At 42.6% G+C, this 13,802-nt stretch overlaps 1 protein-coding gene across 1 annotated transcript; it reads right to left on the reverse strand.

Annotated features, from left to right (window-relative positions):
- Window positions 1–202: 202 nt before the first annotated feature.
- SMIM15 (small integral membrane protein 15) lies at window positions 203–5,243 on the reverse strand. Its single transcript, XM_081089607.1, has 3 exons — window positions 5,233–5,243; window positions 2,271–2,407; window positions 203–1,370 (listed from the first exon to the last, which is right to left on the reverse strand). Exon 3 carries the CDS (start codon window positions 1,341–1,343, stop codon window positions 1,119–1,121), a length of 225 nt encoding a protein of 74 aa, XP_080945733.1. The 5' UTR covers window positions 1,344–1,370; window positions 2,271–2,407; window positions 5,233–5,243; the 3' UTR covers window positions 203–1,118.
- Window positions 5,244–13,802: the final 8,559 nt, after the last annotated feature.

Below are 13,802 nucleotides of genomic sequence, written 5' to 3' on the forward strand. Positions count from 1 at the left end.
AAAAACTAAAGCCCCTTATAAAAATGTATCAATTTTATTTCAATATCTACTTTCATTTTTAAATTAAAGCTGTTGGATAATTTCTGTAATTTAGAATTCATTATCAGGATGAGGAAAATATTAATGAGCTATTAAATAGTGATAGCAAGTAAAATTTTGGACCATGCACTTAACTTATGAAATATGACTTACTCTTTTAGCGTTCCTTGAAAACAAAATTGAAATTTTAATTTTCACCGTGAACTTGTTTGATCAAAAATTATAGAACATCACTACATGAGTTCAAAAAATGGAATAAAAATTAAAAGAGGTATCTATATAATCAGCAAATTATCAGATAAGACATTTTAACTACTTCACATTTCTTAGCACGAGTAAGAATAAACTGGTTCCAAAGTACTACAAGGGTTAGCATTTTTACTGCAAGCTTTAAATCACAGAGTTACTCTATTCAACAAGTCATCTCTAAGTAAATGGCAGTGTTCATAAGTACAAAAACTGTTAGTAGGTGGTACTCTATACAGTCAAGATGAATTTTTTATAAAATTAGATTTTAAAAAAGGCAGAATGTCTGATAATTACCAGTCTCTTGAAGGCTAGAATGAGGAAAATGTAGAAAATGAAGTACTCACTGATTAATAATAATTGCTTTGAGAAAGCCAGAAATGATTCTAAGATATAAGCAATAATGACAAAAGATATAATTAATATGCTGTATCTCTTTTTAAGCCAAAACATACTTTTCACCTCAGGACAGTTCTCATTTTTACATTCTTAGTTTCCTTTGTCCAGAACAGGACCCTTTTTGAGCCAGTATTTGAGTAGAGTTCATAATCTAAAGTCATTTTTTCTCCACAGGATGTATTAAGCTGCAAAATGGCAAATGACTAAGTCAGTTAGAAAGCATTTTTGGCATAATAAATAACTGTCAATAGACTTCTATACAGAAGCCTAAAAGCTGCTGCAGTAGCGGTCAGAACTAACATGATTCTTCCATATGCTCAGGCTTCGTTTATTAAATACTATCATAAATCCAGATAAGAAACCTTACAGGGTCCTTCCAAAGCTGCATAATTTCCCAAAAGAGTTTCCTCTGGTTGCAGAGCCTGTTCATTCCTTCAATCCTTTTTCAGTCGTTTAGCTTTTGCAATATTTTCTTGGCGTTTTTGTTTTTTCTTTTGCTCCTTTTCCCTGGCCTCAATCATCTTGGCCAGTTTCCAGGACAGTACAGCACTTGCTAGAAACAGTGGTGTAAGGGCCAAAATAACGGTTGTAAGGAAGCCATATGGATCCTTCGCAGCCCATTCCACAACATACTCAGCCCAAGCTTTTATGTCAAACATCTTTGTAACGGTGTTAAGAAAAGGGGACTGGAAGGAGAGAACAAGAGAAAAGAATATGTAGTTAATCAAATTTTGAAAAAGTTACATTATACAATCAGTTAACTCAGAATGCCATTATCACTCATTAGTTATTTGTTTTTTAAAAGTACTAATTAGTACTATTTTAATAGACTAATATCTCCAGTTAAGAAAGAATAATTCAACTAGGACAACCAGAAAACTGACACTTAAAAGGTGTGAAGGTATAGAAAAGAAAAGTAAAATCCATGTGGAATCTGTCATAAAGGCTATGCATTCTCACGTGTTGCCTATATTCAAGATAAACTTTACTTAGCAGCAAACTTTTATAAGAATCTTGAGTTTTATATACTCATTCCAAGAAACAGCTAAGTACCATTTGTTTTTGTTGTGTTTTTTTACATAGCCTTAGTACTATTAAGTATTAACAGAAATACAAATCATCAACTTTGGTGTTTGAAAAAGACAAGCCAGAGTATAAGAAATGCTTGGAGTAGGAGGTAATGGATGGGCCTTTCCAGGAATAAAAAGGAGAAGAAGCTGCAATACTATCCATTCATATGCAAAAAGATATAAGCAAAATGTGACGTGCTATTTTATGCCTTCTTTCAGCTTTGAGGACTCCTACTTGAAGACATAATTTAATCAATGAGAATATATTTAATAATGGGAAAATTAACCATGACAGGTGCCATGGATTTTGTTCCCTTTTGAGTTGATAAGGGAGGGCCATCTGGCAAATGAGGAGAGTGTGGATTTGAGTGTCATTTTTTATTGTGCCCTAGAGGCTTTTCTACCTTTCACATTTGTGTCAACCTCTATTCAAAGTGGAGAATTAGAATACCTTGGTAGGAATGGATATATATACAGTCACTTACAATTTCAGCTGGAATTTAAAAAATTATCTACCTTATGCTTGAGTTGTGATCTCTAACTTTGTCCTGGATTAGTGAGCCAATTACAATTTCAGAAGGATGACCCCTGGTTGGTTGTCTTCTTCTTTAGCTCTACTACACACTTCTGAGAGAAGGTTAAAATTCTATATGCTGGATGGGTTGAAAGAATAAAAAACAAGCTTTAAATCACAACTTTCAGGATAATTATAATACAATTTTAAATGAAAAATTTCTAAATACTAGATATGCAACCTAAAAATGACACCTAAAATTGCCTGACACATTATAGACATCTAATATCAATTTCTTTCTTCCTAATTAGAAAGAAATAATTACAACTGCAAATGCCCTATAAGAAAATCCTAATTACTGGAGAGCGTGTATTTTACTAAATAACTTATTTCAACAATACAATTATGAATTTTATAATTCAGTGACATAAAACGATGTTAGCTCACTGATGTTAGAGCATATCCATTCCTAGATCTTGAACTTTTTATACTAAACTAGAGGCCCAGTGCACAAAAATTTGTGCACTCGGGGGGGGTGGGAGGGGAGGGCCCCTCAGCCCGGCCTGTGCCCTCTCGCAGTCTGGGACCCCTCAGGAGATAACGACCTGATGGCTTAGGCCTGCTCCCGGGTGGCAGAGGGCAGGCCCAATCCCTAGGTGCAGCTCCTGGTCGGGCTCAGAGCAGGGCTGATTGGGGAGTTGGGGCGCCGCCCCATCATGCACAGAGCAGGGCGGATCAGGAGATTGCGATGCCACCCTCAGTCACGCTCAGGGTAGGGCCGATTGGGGGGTTGGGGCACCGCCCCGTCACACTCAAGGCAGGGTCAATGGGGAGGTTGCGGCGCCACCCCGTCACGCACAGAGCAGGGCCGATCAGGGGGTTGTGGCGCCGCACCCTGTCACACACAGAGCCGCAGGGAGATCAGGGGGTTGGGGAGCTCCCCGCTATCCACTATCAGGCACAGAGCAGGGCTGATCAGGGGGTTGGAGCGCCTTCCCCTGTCACGAACAGAGCCGGGTGGATAGGGAGGTTGTGGCCCTGCCCCGTCACACAGAGCCGCAGGGTGATCAGGGGGTTTGGTCGCAGCCCCCTGTCACGCTGATCCCGGTGCCCGGAGGCCTCGCAGCTCCGCTGATCCTGGTGCTGGGAGGCCTCGCTGCTCCGCTGATTCCAGTGCTGGGAGGCATATTACCCTTTTACTATATAGGATAGAGGCCTGGTGCACGGGTGGGGGCTGGCTGGTTTGCCCTGAAGGGTGTCCTGGATCAGGGTGGGGGTCCCCACTGGGGTTCCTGGCCAGCCTGGATGAGGGGATGATGGCTGTTTGCAGCTGGTCACACACCCTTCAGGGTGGGGGTCCCCACTGGGGTGCCTGGCCAGTCTGGGTGAGGGGCTGAGAGCTGTTTTCAGGCTGGCGGGTGACTGAAGCTCCCAACTGCTCCTTTTTTTCTTTTTTTTTTCTTTTTTTTATTCTGGGCCAGCTTTAGCTCTGAGGCTTGGCTCCAGCTCTTAGGCCTCGGCTGCTGAAAGCAGGTATCTGGTTTGTTTGGGTTCTATTATCGAAACACTGTTTCAACTCCAGCTCTGAGATCCTGGCTGGCTGAAAGCAGGTTTCTGGGGTTTTGTTTAGCTTCTATATTTGTAACAATGCTTCAGACTGCAAGCTCAGAGGCAGGCAGCAGCAGGCGGGGAATGTTGGTTTCCTCCGTCACTGAAGCAAGCAAGCCTCATGTTAACGTCAAGCTGCCTGCCTGCCGGCTGCCATCTTGGCTGGCAGTTAATTTGCATATCGCCCTGATTAGCCAATGGGAAGGATAGCAGAGGTACGACTAATTACCATGTTTCTCTTTTATTAGATAGGATATGCCATCGACTACTTACTTATAGGACTAGGTACATAATTACAAACTCAAACACCTCACCTTACGCTTTAATGTTTTTTTTTCTCGCCAAAACCGGTTTGGCTCAGTGGATAGAGCGTCGGCTTGCGGACTGAAAGGTCCCAGGTTCGATTCCGGTCAAGGGCATGTACCTGGGTTGCGGGCACATCCCCAGTAGGAGATGTGCAGGAGGCAGCTGATCGATGTTCCTCTCTCATCGATGTTTCTAACTCTCTCTCTCCCTTCCTCTGTAAAAAATCAATAAAATATATTTTTAAAAAAAGTTTTTTTTCTCTCTCCCCATTACACGATCTGTATTCTCCATAGAAGAATCAGAAAAGATAACCAAAACAAAAATCACCCACAATGTCATCACCTCAAGAAAAATATTACCACTGGTTTTAATTATAGCCTACGATTTCTTCATATTTTGTGCTGAACACACATTCAAGTGCCTAAGACTTGTTCCATATCCTAGCTCACCTTCCCACCCACACAGTCGGACCGAGGCTCCACAGAGAACCGCCTGTTTCAACTCCAGCCCAGCAATGAATTAACTCATGCAAAATGCGGAGCTAAAGGAACTTTGCCATAAAGAATAAAGCAGGAGCGAAGGGCCTGGTTCATGGCGAAGTTGTCCCATTAACACACAGGGGTTCCAGTCCACAGGCCACGCACCTCCCGGGGCCTCCCTCACTGTCAGGAATAAATGTCTCTTTCTGCTTCCGTTACGGGCTCACGGGCTGGTCTCCGGCCAGAGCCGCGCCCGACGCTGCGCGGTCGGCGCTTCACCGCCTCCGCGCTTGCACCTCTTCCTTGGGGCTTCCTCTCGCTCGTTCCCCCCTCGTCCCCCCACCCGGCCCCTGGGGCCCCGGGACCGAGCCTTCCGCCCCGGCTAGTGCGGGCCCGCGGGACTCGCGGAGCGGCCGTCCGGGGGAGGGGCACGGGGAGGCCCCGCCACACCTCGCGCCCCCGGGCCGCGGCAGCCTCCGCCCGGCGCCAGGGCCGCACCAGCCCGAGCAGCCCACAGCCTCCCGCGCATCGCGCCCAGGACCCTGGACTGGGACCCCAACTCCCAACTCACCGCCAGGCCGGAAGCAGGAAGGCGGAAGCCCCGCTTCCCCGCCCCGCCCACAGGTCGGCCGGGTCCGGATCCGGCCTGAGGAAGCCGAGCGGCCAGTTTCCGGCTGCCGGCCGCCGAGTGCGGCCCGGGACCTCGGCCTCCCGGGCGCGGGGCGGGGGCGGGGTCTCCGGGGGGCGGCAGGGGAGGCCGCGCGGGTGGGACTGGCCCTCGGGAGCGGGTGGGACGTCAGCGTCTCTGCCTTTGCCCCAGGCCGGGAACGGATCTAGGAACGGATATGCTCTCACATCAGTGGGGCCCCTGGAAACTCCGACCCCAGAGCGGCGGCGAGGAAGGCGTTGGTCCCCACAAACCGCCCAAAGTCAAGGTGAGGGCCACCCAGCGACTCCTTTCGCTGCAGTTAAAGCCTCGCGTAGAGGAGACGGAAAAACAGTTGGACCCTGGTGGGTGCGCTGACCCTTCTTACTAAGGGGAAATGCAGCCGTGCTGCGTGAGGACTTTTTGCTGTTTGTTTTTAATTGAAGAACCTAACTCATTGCGCGAAAGAATGATCGATATTTGCCCAAAGTAAACGATCAGTAATTAAACTGCATCGAGTTCCCACAGAGGCACTTGTTCTCTCAGGACACAAGTGAAGGATGCAAAAGCCAACCAGCAGGAGTGAGTGAATGTTGCCTCCTGATCTGCGGGAGCCGAGAGAGGAGCTCTGGCCTGGTTGGCGACCGGACTCTGTGATGGCTTCACTGAACGCGCTGTTTGACTACTTCTGCACATGTTGCAAGACTCTTCACTGTTGTATGACAAATAAAGCAGGTTTTTATTCTCGAAAGACTATGGAATGTACTCTCTGAGGAGCAAGCTGTAACATGTATAACTAGTCTAGGTAGAACAACAGCAACTATTATTTACCAGGGAACGGGCTCTTGGCAAATAATCTAATGATCTAAAATAGTGTTACGTTGGGCATATGTTAATGTTTGTATGTTTTATTAGCGGCAGTTGTTTTCTTACTCTTGTTTGAAAACTTGGATGATGGTTTCAAAGCTCCTTGGACCTAGCCTGTACCTGTCGTAGCCAGAAAAAGCAGAGTCAGTCCCTGGACTGTGTTTACCGAAAACTACTTGCTGGAGGTAACTTGATGTGAATTTTTAAAACTTGTCCAAGTGGTAATTCCAGGAGGGAGGTCAGAATTTATTTTAACAACCTTCGTCCCAGAGGCCAAGGTGGGGAGACAGTTTCCCCATTACTGCCTCCCCAATAGTTTGCTGCACCCCTTGTTAAACGCATAGGAGCTCCGGGCCAGAGGGAAAAGTGCATGAGAAAGCCTCTGTAGCTCGTTGGCTCTAGTGGTCGACCATGCCTTCACAGTGTTACCGAGCTAGCTTCCAGGTCCAGGGCAGGCTGCAAGCCCAGGTATGGCATGGAGTTGCCACTGCTGAGCTCCTGTTGCAACCTGCAATTGCCTGAATGAGAGGCGGTGTCAAGATTGGTTCTTTCTGTAGTGAGAGTCAGTTTGTGAGTTGAGATTCATTTGTCTCTGCTGGTCATGTATACTCTAAGTCACTCTGAGCCTCTTTCCCCTTCTGTTTGTGGAAAGTATACTAGTTATTGCTGGTGTTCTTTCCACTTTCAAATTCTGTCAGTTGAACTGGATTTGGCCACTTTTCTGACTTATGCTTCATAAGCAATGCAGAATAAGGAATTTAGTGGAAACATCATAGCCAGTTTTGTTAAGGTCTTGTTCTTTATTTGAAAAAGTCCTTAAATGGGTTTTAATTCTCTCTCAAATGTCTTTCATAATACCAGCTTAGAATAACAAGGAAATGAGGTCTGCCTGTATTTATTTTTAAGAAATAAAACTGTATCCATGTAAATAACCAAATTAAACCTTACACTTTTAATTAAGTAGGGTTTGTCTTTGCATAGGAATTGATTTGAGAGAGAGAGAGAGAGGGGAAGGGAGAGAGAGAAAGCCATTTTTTGTTGTTGTTCCACTTAGGAATCCTATATAATAAAAGCCTAATATGCAAATTGTCCCTGTAGGCGGTCATTCAACCAAGAGTTCAGCTGGGAGTTTGACTGCTCACTATGACGTGCACTGACCACCAGGGGGCAGCACGGAACATGGTGCGTGTCAGCAGACATGGCGCTGGCAGGGGGTGGCAGTAGAGGCGCTGCCAGCTACGATGGGCACCGACGAGAGTGGGACCATGGCAGGATGGTGGAGCAGGTGAGCGGGCGGCACCAGGCCAAGGCAGATGCAAGCGGGGGCCCGATTGCCCAGCAGACAGCCACCAGCGGCAGCAGCGGTGGGCGGGGCCACTGCCTGGCTCCCAGGCACTGAGGGAGCCAGAGGAGGGGCCAGGTCTCAATCATTCGCCCTGGAGACGGGATGGTGGAGCAGGTGAGGGGGCGGTGCCAGGCCACGGCAAGGTGCCAGGTGGGGCTGCAAGGCTGGGGGCTCAAGCTGGGACCTGATCTCCGCAAGCCACCCTGAGGGACCCCACCTGTGCACTAACTCGTGCACTGGGCCTCTAGTTAGTTTAAGTGTGCCATGCGATGAAAAAGGTTGAAAATCGCTGCTCTGTTGCAATTATATTTTGAAAATGGAATCTTACAAAATTGTAACAGATTTTTCTTCTCTTAGAAAGTTAATTCCTAGTTATTGTCATGTGTTTGTTTATAAGTATTTTCTTTGGATGGTACAGAGTTACATTTTACCCTGACACGTGTCAAATTGTGAATGAGTAAAACCTGAATAAGATTCACTTGTAATGATCTAGGCCTGACTAAACGTTTTGAGAGCTTTCTTACATGTTCAACATTTTGTGCTTATTTCCCTGCAGCAACACTTAACATATTTGACTTATTTTGATGGAACTGGTTTCTTCCCTAAGTTTTATATTGTGAGTTTTTTCTTCCATAGATACACAATGTAATACATTTCTTAATAGGCATATTTCTGTGATTTAAAAAAAAAGTAATAATCAAGTTTTAGTGCTATTTGGAAGATATACTGAAGAAGAATAATTTTTATTTTTATTTTTTATTTTTTTTTTAAATATATTTTATTTATTTTCCACAGAGAGGAAGGGAGAGAGACAGAGAGCCAGAAACATCGATGAGAGAGAAACATCGATCAGCTGCCTCCTGCACATCTCCCACTGGGGACGTGCCCGCAACCCAGGTACATGCCCCTGACCGGAATCGAACCTGGGACCTCTCAGTCCGCAGGCCGACGCTCTATCCACTGAGCCAAACCGGTTCCGGCAATTTTTAAAGCTATTTAATGAGTTGTTACTATGTACCAGGTACTGAGCTAGATGCTTCACATCTATTATTACTAATCCTGAGACTAAACAACCCCCCTTGATAGTATTTTTATACCCATTCTACAGATAAGGAACCAGAGCAGAGCCTGGCTGGTGTGGCTCAATGGTTGAGTGTTGACCCATGAACCAGGAGGGGGTGTGCAAGAGGCAGCAGATCGATATCTCTCTCTAATGGATGTTTCCATCTCTCTATTCCTCTCCCCCTCTCTCTCTAAAAAAAAGTACAGCAGGATTCTAAGCACATCTGCCTAAATCTCTGCCTTTTTTTAATGTTCAAAGACTTGGCAAAAAAATACGATAATTTCATAAAATGAAAAGTGTGCGTTTTAACTCTATAATTGTTAATTAACTGTTAATCACAACTAAAATTTTCCTATACTTCAAAATTGCCTACTGCCCAGGTGGTGGCAGCATGTCTCAAAGAGCTGTTGAGGTGCACAAGGTTCTCCAACCTCGACAGTTGATTTGCTGCTTCATCTCACATACTTGCCCTGTCTACCAACCTCTAACTTCTGTATTGGGCCTTTCGCTATTAGAGCAACTGATCAGTGATTCCGTCGTCTCCTTAGTCTTATCTTCTGAATGGGTCATACTCTGCCAATTTGCATTCAGCCTGTTTTGCTTATAAAGCATCGCCAAGTTATTATTTTCTAGAAAGGTCATTTAGGCCTATCCGGTAACACAAAGAACTTCTTTTCAAATGTTGTTATTTTTCACCCATTGTTAAATGTAATTTAAATAATTAGCTAATATTATGAAATACTAGTTTAAAGAAGGCATTCTTGAAAACTTATGGGATATACCAGTTAAGGAGGTAATGAAATACTTTTAAAAGATAGAATTAGTTTTCAAAGTAAGAACGAGAAGATTCAGCAGGGAGCAGTGCAAAGTTATCTAATTCAGAAGGAATGCATATGCATATATAGCAGGATAACCAGTTAGACCTACTTTAGCCAAAAATTGCTTGTAACATTAGTCTCATATTTTTGCATGGCTACTGCCTTCTTTCCTCCTCACAAAACCCCTCTCTATCCCTATTTCTTATTTTTTTCACAATACCTCACTTTGACATCTATGTGTTTACTGATTTAATGTCTGTTTTTCCTACTAGATGGTAAGTTATGTGAGATCGGTTAACCCAGAACCAAGAATATTGTTTGGAATAATTGATTCCAAGTTATAGCATTGCTTCTTAAAAATGAAACTGTTAGTGTTTGAAGGAATCATGAAATAATCTAAACCCTGGGAGTTGTGAAACTCATATTAAAGTACCAAACTGTTACAACAGGTTTAGAAAGTAATAAGGGATGCTCAGTAAGAAAGGTCTCAAGGTTAGCAAATAAGATGTTTGGGGAAAGGTAAAAAGAATTGTGATTATCTTGTTAATGAGAGAAGGCTAGTTGCTTGAAGACTTCCAAGTATGTAAAAGTGTGTACTAGGAATGTAGTGATTCATCATCTTCATTGATAAGATAAAGGTAATTTGTCCTAGACTGTAGGTGCTGAGAAATAAGATACAAACAAGCTATACTGGAGATCTAAACAGAGATCTTTGAAAATGGGCCATGAGTGTATATGCAGCCTAGATGGCCTGTCTAGGTATTTCTAGCTTTATGATTCCCAATGTGGATTGCAGAAGAAATACTGGAACAAGATAGCAGATGCTGCTCTGGTTGATTGTTCCTTTCTGTCCCTGGCTTTTCCACACACTTTAGGAACATTCCAGTGTGTTTGTGCAGTCAGTACAGGTGGTTTATATGTTACTGCTTTTAGTTTACAGAATTGTTTTCACTTAATACTGAAAATTGGGTGTTTCTGCTTTTTAACACTGAAACTGTTTACCTTTATGATTCTGTATCTCCAGAATGTACTATATATGCACTTGCAGCAAACTAATTCCCTGTAGAGAGAAGGGCACCCTTTTGAGGGGGGTAAAATTTTTAGCAAATACATCTGAAGCTTTGGTTTACAATCCTATTAAAGTCCTGAGAAACATTAAGCTTTCCTGCTGAATGTAGAGATTCAATGATTAGGCCTACCTCTAAATGATGTAATTATACTAGCCATGTCAAGTCATCTGTTATTTCTGTTCTATGGTCTCCTAAACATTAAATAAGAACTATTGTCCAATTGGAAAAACTAATCCATATGGTATAAGAATTCTTTAGTGTTGCCCTGACTGGTTTGGCTCAGTGGATAGCCTGTGGACTCAAGGGTCCCAGGTTCGATTCCGGTCAAGAGCATGTACCTTGGTTGCGGGCATATCCCCAGTGGGGGGTGTGCAGGAGGCGGCTGATGGATGTTTCTCTCTCATGGATGTTTCTAACTCTCTATTCTTCTCCCTTCCTCTCTGTAAAAAGCAATAAAATATATTTTAAAAGAAAAAAAGAATTCTTTAGTGTAAAAGCAGTATGTATTGCAAAAACAGCCCAAGCAATATCACCTTCACTAAGTAGCATTTTAATATGACAACTTTGACCTTCACCTAAGCAAACTATTGGAAGTAACCATATAAAACATGTTAATCATATTCACTGTATTTTCAAAAACATTGTCCTTTGTGTCATACAGTGCTCTTTATATAAAATCACATTTAAGATAGGCTAGACTCAGAGTGTTATTCTAAAAAAGTTCTGGAAGCCACTTAAAATTGTTTTCATTTAATTTGTAAATGTATATTTCAATTAGAATTGATATACAATATTATATTAGTTTCAGGTGTACAATATAGTGATTAGACATTTATATAACTTACAAAGTGATCACCCCAAGTCTAGTACTCATCTGGCACCCTATATAGCTATTACGGTATTATTGACTACATTCCCTATGCTCTTTATATTATTGACTATATTCCCTATGTACTTTATATCCCTATGACTATTTTTACAACTGGCAGTTTGTACTTCTTAATCCCTTTTACATTTTTCACCCAGCCCTCTAACCCAGCGGTTCTCAACCTGTGGGTCGCGACCCCTTTGGTGGTCGAATGACCCTTTCACAGGGGTCACCTAACACCATCCTGCATATCAGATATTTACATTATGATTCATAACAGTAGCAACATTACAGTTATGAAGTAGCAACGAAAATAATTTTATGGTTGGGTCACAACATGAGGAACTGTATTTAAAGGGCCAGAAGGTTGAGAACCACTGCTCTAACCTTCCTCCATCTGACAACCATCAATTTGTTCTCTGTATCTGCCAGTTTGTTTCTGTTTTCATTGTTTATGTGAAATCATATAGTATTTGTCTTTTTTTTTGTTTGATTTACTTTACTCAGCATAATACCCTCTGAGTCAATCCATGTTGTTGCAAATGGTAAGTTTTCACTCTTTTATGGCCAAATAATATTCCATTGTGTATGTACCACAGCTTTTTTATCCACTCATCTACTAATGCACACTTAGGTTGTCTCTATAGCTTGGATATTTTAAATAATGGTGCAGCGAACATAGAAGTCCATATATATTTATATTTACAAATTAGTATTTTAGTTTTTTTCATATAAATACCCAGAATTGAGATTGCTGTATTATGTAGTAGTTCTATTTTTTATTTTTTTAGTAACTTTCATACTGTTTTCCAAAGTGGCTGCACATATTTGCAGTCCTACCAAACAGTATGTGAGGGTTCCCTTTTCTTCACATCCTTGCCAACACTTGTTTTTTGTTGACTTATTGATGATAGCCATTCTGACAGGTGGGAGGTGATATCTCATTGAGGTTTTAATTTTGCATTTCTCTGATGATTAGTGGTGTTGAGCAACATTTCATATGTCTATTAGCCATCTGTATGTCTTTGGATAACTGTCTAGTCAGGTCCTCTGTCAGTTTTTAATCAGGTTGGTTTTTTGGGTTTTTTTGGTGTTAAGTTGTGTGAGTTTTTTATTTTAATTATTAACCTCTTATCAGATGTATTATTGGCAACTATTTTATCTTCTTCCATTCAGTACGTTGTATTTTCATTATATTGATGGTTTCTTATACTGTGCAAAAAACTTTTTAGTTTGATGTAGTCCCATTTGTTTATTTTTTTTTTCCTTTGTTTTCCTTGCCCAAGGAGATCTATCCAAAAAATAAGAGTAATGTCAGGGAGTTTTCTTCTAGGACTTTCATGGTTTCAGGTATGGAAGCCACTTTTTGATAAGAGTCTTGCCTCTCTTTGATTTACTGTCAGGAAGCTCAAGAACCCCATTTGAAATTCATGTTTAGCATCCATCCTGACCTGTATGCTTACATTTATTTTTAAGCATATTTTTCTTAGGCTAGGCCTCTTTTGCTTCTAGAGGCAGCACATTCTATAACTAGGAATAATGCTCTCACTTACCTACCAAGTGACTTTGAAAGATGCCAGTTTTGAATGGGGCCCAGAGCAGGAAAGGGCTCTGCAACAGTTTCAGGCTTTAGGGCAGCCGTGGGCAAACTACGGCCTGCGGGATCCGGCCCATTTGAAATGAATAAAACTATTAAAAAAAAAGACCGTACCCTTTTATGTAATGATGTTTACTTTGAATTTATATTAGTTCACACAAACACTCCATCCATGCTTTTGTTCCGGCCCTCCGGTCCAGTTTAAGAACCCATTGTGGCCCTCGAGTCAAAAAGTTTGCCCACCCCTGCTTTAGGGCAAACATCCCTGATTGACACTTGGACCATCTGATCCAGCAGACTGTAGTGTCAATGGTGGGAATTATGGCAAGTCCAGAGGAGAATCACAATGCAGGTCCCTGGGGTTCTAGAGCAAGGTCATGCATCTGCAGCAGATGATTGTATGCCCATTGAAAAACAGTTCTTGGACTGTAACTGGGCCTTGTAGGGACTGAATGCTTCACCACAAGACGCTTAAACCTTCCCCTCCTCCCTGTCCCTATCCAAGTGAGTGGCCAATTTTCCAACTCCATCATTCTACCTATGTATATTTTTTAATATTATCTTGATCTTTATAATTCTTTCTAATATGTTTTTATTGATTTTTAGAGAAAGGGGGAGGAAAGGGATAGAGAGATAGAAACATCGATGATAGAGAAACATCATTCATCAGTTGCCTCCTGTACACGCCCCTCACTTGGGGACTGAGCCCCCACCCAGGCAAGTACCCTAACCAGGAATCAAACCGTGACCTCTTGATTCCTGGGTTGACACTCAAACTCCTGAGCCACACTAGCTGGGCTCTACCTATATTTTTTAGTTGACATTCTAATAAAAGTGTTTTCCCTTCTCCCACATTTATTTATTGAT

This window comes from Myotis nattereri, assembly GCF_964212035.1.
Source record: "Myotis nattereri genome assembly, chromosome: 4".
In the NCBI taxonomy this organism is placed as follows: Eukaryota; Metazoa; Chordata; class Mammalia; order Chiroptera; family Vespertilionidae; genus Myotis; species Myotis nattereri.